At 35.6% G+C, this 15,229-nt stretch overlaps 1 protein-coding gene across 1 annotated transcript; it reads right to left on the bottom strand.

Moving 5' to 3' along the window:
- Positions 1–57: 57 nt before the first annotated feature.
- Positions 58–14,974, bottom strand: NCOA4 (nuclear receptor coactivator 4). Its single transcript, XM_074296089.1, is given in 12 exon segments — positions 58–1,660; positions 2,122–2,262; positions 2,723–3,724; positions 4,354–4,497; positions 5,488–5,577; positions 6,432–6,540; positions 7,008–7,096; positions 7,466–7,606; positions 8,648–8,712; positions 8,715–8,800; positions 14,274–14,324; positions 14,895–14,974. Coding segments are annotated over 10 exon segments (1,860 nt in total). The 5' UTR covers positions 8,788–8,800; positions 14,274–14,324; positions 14,895–14,974; the 3' UTR covers positions 58–1,654.
- Between the last annotated feature and the right edge of the window lie 255 nt (positions 14,975–15,229).

The raw sequence follows: 15,229 nt of genomic DNA, 5'->3' as shown, positions 1-15,229 counted from the left end.
TTCTTATACCAGAAGGTAATTTAAAGTAAAACAAACTTTACAGATACACAAGACAGCTATGGTGATTATGCTTTTAATGGGGATCATCAGCAATTGTATAAAATGCTTTACTGCAAACAATGTTTTACAGACTCAATAGTATATTGTCAGGAGAAGAATAAATGGGTAACAGAGTAAAGTCTACAAAGTTTCTAAGAGCCTAAAATGTGAAGTTAATTTAAAGGATGTAGAATCAGCTGCAAACAGCTATCATTTGTTCTAAATAAGGTTAATAAGTAAAGTCTGAGCAGGACTATATTATAAGATTTGTAGAGCTACTGTTACAAATTTAGACATAAAATAAAATTATTTCTAGTGGAATGGTTCCGGAGAACTCTGAAGAGGCTCTCTAGTAGCTCCTAGAAGTCCCCTAACCCAGGCCAAATACAATTTCAGGCTAAGGAGTTCCAAAAAATCCAAATTCAAAGAGGGAAGAGACTTTAAAAGTCTGATATAAAGTTTCCTGTCGAGAGAATGTAAAAATGGCACAAATCTTTATATTAGGACAGTGTTTTTGAGCTTGAGGGAATGTTTCACAATTTCTTCATAAATAAATGCCCCAAGGCACAAGTAGTCAAGACAATCTATCAAGATGTTTTACAGTCTAAAACCAGAATTTATCCTTATGCTATGAGAGCATATCTTTACATATTTCAGTTGCTCAGTTGAGCAACTGAACATAATTATGTCTCTAGTGCTACACTATAAGATTTTCCTATTACACAGGATGCACCAACAATCCTTATGGATAGTTCAAGTATAATGGAGCCAATAGTATTTCATGGCAAGCCAAGTACTGAACACACTGTCTTGTCTTTTCATTCTACTCATTTTGAGAGTTTGAGTATTACAATACTTTCAACTCCATGTAAAAAATTAGTGAGATGCAATTAATTGCGTTATATACTGTCCACACACTGTGCTCTGCCTTGACAAATGAATAAAATACAGGGCATTAAGATAACCAGACAGCCCAATAACCTGTAGAGAAGGTTTCAAATTTTTCACAAATGGAAAAAAAAAAAATGGATCAGAGCTACAAGGCTTAAAGCCAATTTTACTTTTTAGTTTCTGGATAATGAGTATACCCTTTAAAAAGCTAGACATTTCAATGCACTGGCTAAGTTAGTTTATACATGAAATATGATAGTAAAACTATGAAAGAAAAAGATTCATTGATAACCACTAAGACTTGCTCTTCCAGAGCAAAAAAAATAAAATAAACAGAATTCTGCAGAAAGGGCAATACTTTTTGGTTAAAAAAGCTACACTTGGATGTTAGGAAAAAGTTAATTCATTTGGAAATTTCATTGTATGCTTTCTAAAACAACCCAAATGGCAGCTGCAGAGGTCTTTGCAATTAGGCACCCTAATGCAATACTTAGTTAAATTGTGAATACGCTAAATGGATCTCTTCACAAGTGAGCTTTTCTTTTCAGGGTTCACTGAGCAATATGTTATCGTTTAATCTCACTAGTTCAAATTTGGCAGAAAGGAAACACAACACAGTACTAGTAAGACCCAGAAACACAATGATTCAGCAAGCTGTAGTCAGTTGGTTCATGGATGTGCGGTGATGAGCAGAAAGATTCCTTAGTTTCTAGTGTTTGTTTCCTCATATCTGGAAGGGGAAATAGTTCAAATTATTCAAACTATACTCAATTTTTGCCTAAGATAACACAGCCAAAATCAATACAATGCAAATACAAAAACAAGTCTTTTTTCTATATGATATTCATCCTGATGCACTAGATCTCATGGATCATAGCAAGTCATAAACTGAAAAAAAATTACAAAATGCTATAATCAACTTTAAAATAAAACTGGATTAGATGACTGAGAATCTCCTCTACCTCTAAATCTATAAGCCAATGAAAACTAATCAGGTCTACATTACCAAGCTAAACTATGTAAAAATTCTAAGATCTCCATACCAGCAATTAAACCATCTTGACAAAAAAATCATTGCCTATTTATGTAGCAAAAGCAAGTGATTGAATATAAAATCACAATTTACAGCAAGCTGATTTATCAACCTGTCATTTTTAGCCATTAATGACAACACTCACAGTTGAGACCTACCTGGACAGGAGTTCGATACAACCACTTGTCTTTGTCAACTTTAAGCTGCATACAGGCAAAAAGATCACAAACTGCTGGCAATCCATAATGGTCTTGGGGAAAGGGATGTTCTTCACGTAGGGGTGAACTGAGGAATGCTTCCTGTATGAATGAGAGGCTAATATTTAACAATTGAGAAAGAAGGCTGGAATAAACTCAATTATTTATCCGAATTAGGTAGGCCAAAGATTGTCCAACCTTTTTTGCTCCTTTTATTAGAAATAACAATTAACAAAATGAACTGGCTTCATTTCTCATGCATTTTAGAATGTGGAGAGTGCTCAAGGGAGCAGCCAAATGAGGAACATCTCAAATCAGTAGTTACTATGTGTGCCACACTTGTGACTAGGTGTGACATATTCTTGATCCTTAGTTTCATATGGAAATGGAAATTATCACATTTGTACAAACTTATAACCTGATCGCTAGACTGAAGGGCTTTACATAAAGCCCTTAAAGTGATGTGAAAATGTGAAATTACTAAATGCCACTGATGTATAGGAATAACTTTTCCAAAAGTATTGTTTTAAGACCATCTTATCAGTGTTAAACCTATGCTCACCTGGGCCTTCTTTCGAAGTAACCATTTGTCTTCCCCAGGGAGCTGGCTAGAGCTTCCTGTGTTCTTTGAAGGCAATATCCAATCAGCTGCATTAATTGGACAGTGCCAAAGGGTCATGGGGTTAGGTCGCATTTGTTTGGCTGGTGACAGCCCCTCCTGGGTAACTTTGTCATCCGGACTGTTTGCTTCCTGTGCTCTTACTTCTTTGGGTTTTGTTTTGACAAGCCAATCTGACAAGGAGCGGTCCAGCAAAATCTTGAGGGGTTCAGGAACTGTACAAGGACCTGGCTTTGGTGTCTTAGCCTGTTCCTCTGCTTCATCCCTAGAGGGACAGAGCCACATATTCAAGGAGGGTTTCAGCTTTGCTGGCTCAGATTTCAAAACTGGCAGTTGATCCATTGGGACACCATTTTTATCCTTTCCTTCCTTTTTCAGGAGCCACTTACACAAGGCCTCCTTCTCACATTGGTCTTCACACACACACTCGGAAAAGCTGGTACAGGGCTCATTAGCTTTGCACACCTCCTCAACTTTAAAAGGAACCTGATGATGCTGAACGAGCCAATTCTCATTTGGTGTGAGGGAGGAAAATGCTGGCTTCTTCCCTTCCAGGTGCTCATTCAGACACTTCAGATTTCCCAAATTTTCAATCTCTACACCTTTGGGCTGGTTGCCCTGACAGTTGGTGCAGGAGCCAGGCTTGAGAAGCCAATCACTTGCATTATAATCTTCCTTGAAAAGTCGAAAAAGCTTTGATTTATCATCTGATTCAAAGTTGCCATTCTCAGGCTCAGGAGAGGTAACCAGCCAATCAGAAAGATCCATTTCTTCTTGCTCAGGGAGCTCTAGGTCAGCCCCCTGTAGAGAGGCTGTGGAGAAGGAGCTTTTACGCTTTGAGGGAATTCTTTTCTCAGAAATATCTTGCTTGTGGAGCCAGTTTTCCAAGCCCTTGAAGTTGCCCCAGATGTTACTGATGTTAAAGTTGCAGGTTTGGGAGGAATCCTATCCAAAAAACACAAATGTTATCATTTCTTGCTGCTACAATTAGCAGCAAGTTCTTAGTTTTAAAGGATGTTAAATTATACTCTCATCCCTTATCTTTTTTTTTTTTTTTAATAATATTATCCCTTGTATTCATTTTTCCAAATTATCCCCTTCCTTCCTCCACTCCCCCCCCCCCCCATGACAGGTAATCCCATACATTTTACATGTGTTACAATATAACCTAGATACAATATATGTGTGTAAATACCATTTTCTTGTTGCACATTAAGTATTAGCTTCCGAAGGTATAAGTAACCTGGGTAGATAGACAGTAGTGCTAACAATTTACATTTACTTCCCAGTGTTCCTTTTCTGGGTCTCATCCCTTATCTTTAAATTATCTCTAAAACTGGAGCCAGAAATACCAATTTAATCAGTTTGTATTTTGGAAATTACAGATAATTTCTGAGCATGGAAATGAATGACAAGGCCTAACCTGGATCTCACAATCATTTTGGCAACAGTGTTTAAGATGAATACTAATTTTGACCACTGTCAAAAATACAGCATTCCTTTTGATGGATACTTCAATTTGTATTTAAAACACATGCTAATTTTATCACCACAATTAATCATAAAATAAGTACCTGGCTGCTTGTCAAAGCTGACTTTTTGTTAAGCCAATCTTGGGGGTTGGTACTAGGTACATAAGGAAACTGATGAGTTGAGGCAGGTTTGCTTCCAAGGAGCCAATCACGAAGTGGAATAAATGAAGGACGAGATGATGGTTTCTGCCAATCAGATGACACTATTACTTAATTATATGCATCAATCCATTTACCAATTCATGCAACAGAGACAGCTTGGCACAATGGGAAATGGGATTAGAAATAAAGAGATCTAGGGATCTAGACCCAAGTTTTCTACTAGCAAATGATGGGGGATACACAAACTTGCCTGAATTTCAATGTTCTTATTTATATATAAGGGGTTTAAAATCTTCCAACTCTAAATTGGAGCTAGTTGAAATACCAAATTAATCAGTTTGTTTTTTATACTAAATAAAATAGGAAGTCACAGATAATTTCTGAGCATGGAAATGACATGGCCCAACCTGGATCTCACAATCATTCTGGCAACAGTGCTTAAGATGAATACTAATTAGAACATTACCATAACAGTACAGATGAGAGAGTATGAGGAGGATAGTGGCTGAGTGGAAATAAGAGGAAAAAATATAAGTATAATGGAAAGAGGGAAGTGTATGAACCCAAGTGACACCAAAGGGAAGAAGAGAATAAACACTTATACAGCACCTACCTACCAGGAGGCAGACACAGGACTAAGGGCTTTACAAAAATCTTTTTTGATCATCACAACAATCTTGTAAAGTATGAATTATCTCCATTTTACAGTTAAGGCAATGGGCAAAACAGGGGAAATGACCTACTCAGGATCATACAGCTAGTAAGTGCCAGAGACTGGATTTAAACTTAAGTTTCCAGGGTTCCTCTCCACTGTGCCAACCAGAAGAGGCAGGTAATGAGGAATTTGAGGTGATAATGGGATAACAATGAGTTCCATCAGACAAAATGTCAAATAGTACAACAGTCATAATGAAGCATGTCCTATTTGAGGGGGATGGGAGGGAGGAGACACTGAAAAAGCTCTGGAAACATACAATAAAAACTGGCAGAACTGAAATCTCACAACTAAGTTGGACTTAAAACTAAAATTAATGCTTAGGCAGCCAATTCAAATCCAGGAACAGCTGCACTCACCTGCTCCTGCTTAGGAAGAGAAGTCCTTCTCTCTACAGGTGGCCCAGGATTGGATGAAGCAGCACAAGTCATCAAGTGCTCAGGAATTTGCTTAAAAGGAAACAATCATCCTTTTTATCATGCCACAAAACTTCAAATTCTGAAACCCCTTCAAATTATATAGTGCCACCTTTCCCCCCCCCATCCTTTTCATTGTTTACTTGTTTTTTTGCTTTTCTTTATGATTTTGTTTGCACTTAATTTGGTTCTGTTCCTTGTAAAATATATATGTATGTAGATGAAGTTTTGGATTAATTTATCAATTGAAAGAAAAAAAAAATTCTAGTCTTAACAGTAGAGAAAGCAAACCACAGAATAAAACTAAATATTTCACTTGAAATGAAATACAGCTCTGGTCCTATAGTCCTGCTACAAAAAGGTGTTTGATGCTGAACAAGTTGCCTCCCACCCTCTAGTACATGTGCTCATCTCTAAAACAAAGTCAGTGTAAGAGTTCTCTTAGGGTTCCCTCTCCACATTAATGATCTTATATAATTGATTCTTATAAAAGGCAGGTAAAATTCTCAAAATTAAGCTATACAAAGAGTACTTCAGCAAGACAAGCTTCGTTGTCTATTGGTAGAAACATAAAATGTCATTAATTCAGACCCTAACTTGAAAGAGATAGTGTCATACTAAGATCAAAAATACTAAAGGCTAAGTCATATGGATGTTTTTAACAGCAACAAGAATCTTTCGATAAGCTAAGGTAAGTGACCCCTAAACATTTCATTTATTTGGAATTTGGGTGCAATATAATTAACAACGACAAATCTATTAAAAAGGAGGGCCAACTACAATAAATCTAATTAAAAAGGAGGGCTGCCAACACTAACATTTTCTTTAAAAGGGAAGAATCCAGAAATACTTCACATGTTCTCATCACAAACATTAAAGGTACTCACCATGGTTTTGAGAGAGCCAAATGTAGTGATGGTCTGACGCAGAGAAGCTGTATCAGCCTCAAACAGCAGGACAGTGGAATCTTCAGGTTTGAGGGTCAAGCTACCCAGCCTAGAAACAAACTTTTCTTTTTTAATCATTAAGAACCAGAGAAACTTTCCCATGACATACATACCATTCCTTCTGCTTTAAAAAAAAAAAAAAAAGGTAAGCTCCCTACTAAAAGAGGGCAGCTAGGTGGCGCAGTGATACAATGCCAGCCCTGAAGTCAGAAGGACCTGTGTTCAAATATGACCTCAGACACTTAACACTTCCTAGCTGCATGACCCTAGGCAAGTCACTTCACCCCAATTGCCTCAACCAAAAGAAAAAGAAAAAACTAAAAGAACCAAGGATAAGAAGACATAAGTGTTTTATATTACCAGTAGTCATATAAAATGTGCTGGGTAGAAAAATCTCAATTACGTTAAGATTTAAAAAAAAAAAAGGGGGGGGGGAGGAATGAAACAGCTAAAACTTCTATTTTCTAAGATACATTTAAACAAAAAATAGATTAAAGAAATTCAAAGGTTATTTACCTCTCCAAGCACACAGAAACTTGATTGGCTAGATCCTTGCTACGGGTACATTCCAACTGATGAATAAGACAATTGAATTGTCCCAGTAACTGTAAGAAGAATATAATCATGACTTTAATCCTAGCAAAAATGTATCCAATGTAAAAAGTCACATCTACATTTCAAACTGTATTTGAAATCTATTAATCTATAGCTACATAAGCATGTATCATGAAATTTTTATTCAAACATAAATATTTTACAATGGGGAAAACCACAAGGCAGCAAACACTAGTACAAAAAAAGACTGACAGTAAGACCATTTGAATTCTAACCCCAGCTCGGCTACTAACTGTGTGGCATGGGCTCACTGATTGACTTCTATAACTTTTGGTTTTCATATCACAAAGAAAATTTGATTAAATGATCATTGAACTAACAGGCTAGGATTAAACGTAAGAGTTATAAGTCCATCTGACCCAATAGAGCTGCTGAGCTTGCTGCTGAAGTGTTTCTTCTTTAAGCTGATAGATGAGATCCACCTGTTCATACAACCACACCTCACGGCTGCGCAGACATTCTAGGTGACGGCTTATGCAGCTGTGAATCTGAGCTTTAACCTAAGAAATATACAGGAGTTCCATTAGACCTCATAAAGCAACAATTTTAATTCAAAATGAATTTCATCTAAATACCCTAACAAAACCTATTAAATTTAATTTTCCAAAGTCATAACTAACCCCTAAAACTTTATCAGTACTGCCCTTGGAAGGTTCAAATTTATATTAAAATCTGCAATGTTCTTTAAAAAAAAAAAAAAAAAAAACAACCTCAGCAACAGTAACAAATAATTATTATAAGTAATTTTAAACGTTATAATTACAATTATCTATGGAATGAGTCAAGGTCTAGAGCTGTTATCTCACTACCAATACCCACAGAAAAAGAAGTGATTCATAGTAATACCTGTTTAATCAAACATGATACTGCATGTCAACATCTGAAGATGATTAATATGACAATTTAAGCAAGATTAATTCAAAATGCGTAAGAAAATTATATGAATAGTAATTCAAAGAGGTCTAAATTTGAAATGTCAAGAGATGAAAACTAAGCACTTTTATATTATTTATTAGCCTATAGGGATGTTAGCATATTTCAAACACATTTTATTATATAACTAAGTTACACTTCAAAATTTTTAAGACTCAGAACTTAATTCTGCCACTAATTACAGTATTTCTATGAGAGATGTATTTCAATAACTAGATTTCTATAACAGGCAATATAGGTGATTATAAAAACATGACACAAAAAGTGTCATCATATATAAAAAAGTGTTATCCGTTATATTTGAAGACAATACTTTTCTTCTTTTCTTCAGAAGTCTTATGTTCAGTAGGATACATTCTTTGACTTATCTTTTGTATGTCCCACTGTACAGAAACACTATAAATCTACTCAATAAATGCTCCTTAAACTAAATTTCAGTAGCAGAGATGGATTCTAGTTCCTTCCAGAACTAAATTTGTCACGACAGTAAAAAAGAATAAAAGTAATCCACATAGGGAACCTTATGACCTGGGCTTCTTAGTTTCTAGAGCAAGATGCTCATATTGACACAGCCCAGAGTAGGAAGGATACATTCATAAACTTCATACTTCTCTCAAGTTGTCTTTAATGTTCTGTTCAGCCCTGAGAACACCACCAATGGCATGCTCCAATTCCTTCGGGCTTCACAGCACCTGGCCAGGGGCTCTTTATTGCTGGAACTGCCACTCTGGTCCTGTGATATATTCATGGTGGAACCTATTCTTTAAAACAAACAAAAAAAGCATAGTAATATTAAGGTAAACATTAATGCTTCTCCTTAAACACTATTTTAGACATCTCAACTATGCAAAATTTTACTGATTTTTCCATCATTTCCCATCTACCTCTTAAATACTATAAATTTTTGCTAAACTTGATGTTAATGGACATTTTGTGAAAATGTAAGTTATAGTTTCCCTCAATCTATATATCAATTTCTCACAAATTCAAACAATTTCACATATTCGCTCCAGCATATACATATATATATATATACACACACACACACACACACACACACACACACACACACACACACACACACACACACATATATATATATATATATATATATATATATAAATTTATGTGGTACAAATGTGTGTTTCCATTTTGTAAATTCAAAAACTTACCTACTAATAATGGCAGCAGGGCCACAAAAATGAAAATTGACAATTCATGTCCTCATGGAGCTTAAAATCCACTAGGAAGGATTCAACATATCCCAAAGCAACAAGGCAGAGTATACTAAAAGTATAAAAGTAGAGGAATGAGGGGCAGCTAGGTGGTACAGTGGATAGAGCACCATCCCTGAAGTCATGAGGACCTGAGTTCAAATCTGGCCTTACTTAACACTTCCCATAGGTGTGACTCTAGGCAAGTCACTTAACTCCAATTACTTCAGCAAAATAACAACAATAAAAAACGAAAAACAGAGAAAAAAAAAAAAAAAAAAGGTAGAGGAATGAGAAATACAAACAAAATGATACAAAAAGGTATTAATAAAAAAAAGTTCAAATTTTCAAAATTCAGATTTAAAAAATGAAATGTAGGTTTGAGACAAATTGTGGAGTGCCTTTTTTTTTTTTAATCTGGCTAAGGAATTTTTATTTTATCCTAGATACAGTAGAAGGATCACAATTGAACTGGAATAAAGCATTGTGATTTGATTAGAGAACAAAGTAGTTGAATATACAGTCTTTCAAATGTCAGTCTTTGTATACTGAAATGGTTGCCTACTAATGAGTAAGTTCATAATAAATAAAAGTTTTTTTTTAAGATACCGGAAAGATGGAATCAACAAAACTTGGCAACTCTAGGCTCTGAGAATGTTTGAGTTCCCTCCAAGTTTAAAATTCTACTAAGTAAAAATTCTATGATTCCAAAAAAGCTGTTAGGGTGGCTTAAAGGGTTAGCCCAACTGTCATCTTACAAATTGAGTTACAAAAATGATTATGAAATGTAGGACGCCAACTTGTTATTAAGACAAGACCACTATGAGACCTCATAGGAAGTCGGTTCTCTGTTATGAAGCTAGAAGCAGCGATATAAATTTAAGAAACAGCAGATTATGAGTACCATAAAAGCAAATAACTTTTAAGTTAAACAAACTTAAGATTTAAAAAGAAATATCACATCTAAAATATACCATTGCAAATTACATAACATTAGGAAAGTCCAAATGAAATACAGATTGCTGATGGATTAATATCAAAATTTCCCTGGCATGATCCTTAGTTTAAACAAGATTTAAGATTTTTATCCAGTTCTGAATGGTAAAACATTCACAATCTAACCTACTTTCTTTTTGGTCATTATTTAGATATTGTATAATGAAGGTGATCAGGATTAATTTTTTCTTCTTTTTATGCTGTAACCACATAAGAGCACTAGATAATGACGGGATAAAAAAAAAAAATCAGAACCAATGCAGGTAAACATCATTTTATTTATGAAGATTTAAAAATTGCGGATATTTAGTTTGAGTCAAAGTTCTAGAAATAGTCTTCAAACAGGCATCTTATCTCATTAACTCCCTGATATTACAGACTCAGTTCAGAGGACTACTCCAAGGTTTAAAATCCATTTGGAAGGACAGCTCGATGGTAGAGTAAATACAGCAGTGGCCCTGAGGTCTAATCCAGCCTCAGACACTTAACACTTACTAACTATGTGACTCTAGCCTGGACAATTCACTTAACCCTAGTAATTCGAGGTGGGGAGGTAAAGCCACTTGAGTGCAACCTTGAAAAAATTATACTTTACTGATTTTTTTTAAACAAAGAATGTTATTTAAATCTTTTTTCCAAAAAGATTTCTAATAATTTTTGGTCTTCTACAATCTTTGAGAGTACAGGAAATCTGTTTTTGTATTTCTAGCTCCAGTGCTTAGCATACAGCATTTTTAATTCATTCTAGCAAAGGCCCATACTCCTTAAAAATCAATTACCAAACTCTAGAATGTATGCTGGAAATACTTTCTTTCAATTGATCCAAAAGCTCTGAAAGAAATCTTTTGAGCAGCCATCAATCCAGTGAGAAGTAACTCAGCTCTAAATGTGCTATGAGTAATCAATCCCTTTTTATCCCATTGAAATAAGTTCTATTAAAATTACAATTCTAGAAAATGAATTAGAAATTAGAAATATGGTTTTCTCCATAGAATTCACGACAAATAGGAGGTTGTATTCCAGACCCAGAACCTAGAAAAGGAAAAAAAGACCAACCTTCTCTTTCTACTCCAGATTAACAAATTTTTATCTTCAAAATTACTATTAAAACAAATGTTTAAGTCAATTTCAAAACCTCCTAGGCTGTTAAATTTCTGTATGCATCTTTGCAGGTTAAAGAGTATAAAAAAGCATGAAGTACAATTTAGCAAGCTTTTCTTAAGCACCTACGACATGCAAGGCACCAAAAGAAGTAGTATGGAATTAAAGATGAAAAAACAGTTCCTGTCTTCAAAGATTTACAATGTAATAGGGAAATGTATCATACAAACAAGAGGCATGATATAATGTACAAAGGCAAAAGTAGTGGTAACAAAGATAAAAATGCTCCAAGGAAACTTAATGAAGGAAAGATTATATGAGATCAGGAAAAATTTCTTAATAGATGTGTTTCAAAATTGTAGAAAATTTCAATAGGCAAATGAGAAGGGAATGAAAACTGTAGAAAAATGGGAGGATGAGGAGGGGAATGGGGAGGATGAGGGGGAGTGGGGGAGGAGAGAGGATCTCAGGCATGAAAAAAAGCTTGAATGGAATAGAATGCATTCAAACAGAACAGACAGGGAAGGTCTTAAGTGCCAAGCTAAGGAGTTTTTGTGTTTTTATATTCTTCAGAAATAAGGAATGAGAGAAAGGTTGTATGTAGGCAGGTGAATGACAAGTCAGCCCAGAAAGCACAAAGAAGCCTGCTTAGTAAATGATGTTAGGGTCTTCACAAAAGTACTCGTTAACTAGTCTAATGCTGTTTCAAGTATTAAGGGTTATTATGGAGGTAGGATAGAAAGGATTTGGTAACTAAATAGAAGCACAGTAAGAAAATTAACTGGCACTGTTTACTTTCACATTTTTTCAAAGAATTAAAAACCATGTATGGCTAACAATGTTTGCACAACTTCACTTACAGTTAGAAGGCAGTGAAAGGAAACAATTGCACCACAAATCAAGGGATTTAAAACTGATCTTTTCTTTGGGTTATAAAAGTTCTGATAGTTACTTAAAATGATGACTTCATGTTCTCTACTTCCCCACTATGAATTGAGAAACGGATAAAAAACACTTAGAATAAATTAAATGAAACTTGTCCATGTAAATAGCAGATTCATTATCAATGACAAAGAGACATTTTTCCCCCACCAGAGAAGCTTACACTTGCAATTCAAAATTTATTTTAAAAAAACAAAACAAACAAACAAAAAAAAAACACTTCTGAAACTCAGCTAAAGGAATATAAAGGTCATTAGAGCTTGTGATATTTTGGAAAGAGCAAGAGACTTGAATTCTAATTCCAGTTTTATGATTAACTGGATGACACAAGCCATTTTGAAGTAGTATAATATATACTAACATACAGGGTAGTATAATAAATAGCCTTTACTGAATAGAAAGTCCTTGTGTTTCAGAATTGTTAAATTCTTTCTGCTGGCATAAACAGCACCTAGTATAGTTAGTGCCTGGCACATTGTAGGCACTTAATGAATCCTTGCTCACTGAAGTCACATGAGGGAATGGGGCAGGGAACACAGGAAAAACTTAAATACAGAAGACCCAGAACTATTCAAATATATAAAGCCCTTTGTAATCCTTAAAGTTCCACAAAAATATGAGTGATTATTATTATTAAACTCAGACTTTTTCCCAAAGCAGAGACTTTCAGTACAAAGAAGTAGAGAGCTATACAATAAAGAAGAAAGGAGATTTGTAAGTAGTAGTGTGCAGTTTCCTTACTGATTTGAAATATCTTACTCCCTGGTGGACTAATTACTGGCAGGGAGAGCTCCATCTGAGACTAAACTGAGTTTGGGCTAAACTCAGGTTAAAATAAAAATGACTACAGAAAGAATTAAACCTATTTGTTCATTCATTTCTTGGTTAAGAATTAACTATTACTTAAACTTTTCAGTCTGATCCTCATTGTAATTCAGTTTTTAACATCCTGGTCATATTAAGGTTGGAATATATAGACTGATAAGAAATCATTATTTAATACAAAAATTCTGGCACTTATGTTAAGGATTTCATATCTTTCCCAAAGAAAAAATAATTCAAACCACTTTTAAAAATCCATTTAATGATCAATAACCATAATTTTTCAGGTGTTTCATTCTTCCCACACTATCTTATTAAAAATACTTTGAAAAACAGCCTTGCTAATACTGATTATTACTTACCCCGGGAAGAATGTAGTCAAGCAATATTACCAAACCGGAAACCTAAGTGGGTTTTTGCTTCAATTCTATCCTTAATTAGCCAAAGGACATTGTGAAAGTTATTTACCTAGGGGTAGAAAAGAGTCCTATTTCTTCACTTGTGAAAGGAAGCCTGGATTAGAACAGGGTTCATGAATCCCTTCCTTCAATAGACCTCTTAATTTATGGGTTTGGGTTTGTGTGGTTTTTTTGCCATTTGGGTAACTCTCCGTATTTTGGTTAAAAATAAAAACAAAATATGCATTTAAAAGCATTATCCTTAGAAGAAATGCACAGGATTCAATAGACTACCAACAACTGTCCATATCAGGAAAAAAAAAAAAAAAAAAGTTAAGAACTCCTGAGAATCTCTCACTTATTAAAGACACCCTGATCTCACATTATCCAATTTTAAATCTTAAAAAAATTTTGAGTTTTACTCCTTTTTTTTAGTATCTTAATCTACTTGCAAGCATTTGAAAACTTAATATAGGATAAATATGTACTTAAAAGCTTTAATTCCAATTATTAATGTTAATTTGATTTTACTGATTTATTACATGACATTTTGATTAGTACAAATTCTTCAGTTGAACAAAGACAAATGGGTCAACTCTTGGAACTATTGTTGAATTTAGTTTGTACTTGCTAAAAAATAAGATGTATATAATGAGACTTCTAAGTTCATATTTCTAGTTCAAAATATAAAAATTTTAAATATTTTAGATGCAAAACTAGAAAATAACAATCATTAAAATTCTTAAAGTGCTTATATTTACCTTCAAAAGGTTCTTTTTTACTTGAGGTTTTCTTCCTTCCAACAGTGGGATCTTCTGAAAAGAAAAAAGTACCACAATCCATTACATTGCTACTACCTTTTCCAATTTTTTAAAAAACAAAAAAACTATTTCTTTAGATCACCACAGGCAATCAATATCAGTATATTCAGCACAAACAAAAATGTGTATATCAGCGCTGGATTTACTAGTGTAAATCTACCACTTCAAATTCTCAAACCCAAAAACTGAAAAGTGACAGCAAAATGTTGTTGCCCAATGCCACGTAATGCTTTTCTATTTCAAGTTACAAACTGATTCATTCAACTTTCTAGGTTTCCAAGGACACTTTCTAGTAGTATTGCAGACTTAGGGAAAAGCCCATCTGTCCCCTATTTGGGGGCAAGTCTGTTCATGTCCCATCCTAAATAAAAAGCTCATCTTTCAGACTTGACAACCTGCAGCTAGGAGGCGGAGGAACTGCCTCGGCCATTTAAAGCCCTAGCTTCGGTGTCCCGACGAGCCAGACCCGAATAATACAATCGCATGGCGCTCACTGCCCCCGCCCGGACCCTCGACCTGCCCTCCGCCCGCTGGGGGTCCCAGGGCAAGGCGCCCGCATACCTTTCGCGAGTGACGGCCGCCAAGCGGGCCGGGCTCTGCCTTAGTCAGAGGAAGGTAGAACAACAAAGCCTGCAGCAGACAATTTATCAGTTGAGGCTACCGGGGCGGAAAATTTATCCTAGAGCTAGCACAGCATTCGGCCCCGCCCCTCCTGTCACCTGTCACCTGATTCCTGCGTCACCAGGCCGCCACTGCCCCGGCTGCAGCTCGCACGTCCGCACTCGCGCAAAGGACTGGGGGGCCCCCGCAGGGCGAGGCCGCCTCGCAAACCCGGATGGGTAAAGCCCCGGCGTAGGCCCCGGACTGGGCCCGTGCCGGGGGAGGGGCGCGGAGGC

The sequence above is a fragment of the Sminthopsis crassicaudata genome, chromosome 2, assembly GCF_048593235.1.
Source record: "Sminthopsis crassicaudata isolate SCR6 chromosome 2, ASM4859323v1, whole genome shotgun sequence".
Classification (NCBI taxonomy): domain Eukaryota; kingdom Metazoa; phylum Chordata; class Mammalia; order Dasyuromorphia; family Dasyuridae; genus Sminthopsis; species Sminthopsis crassicaudata.
Note: the sequence above shows the minus strand (reverse complement) of the source record. Positions and strands in the feature narration are given on the sequence as shown.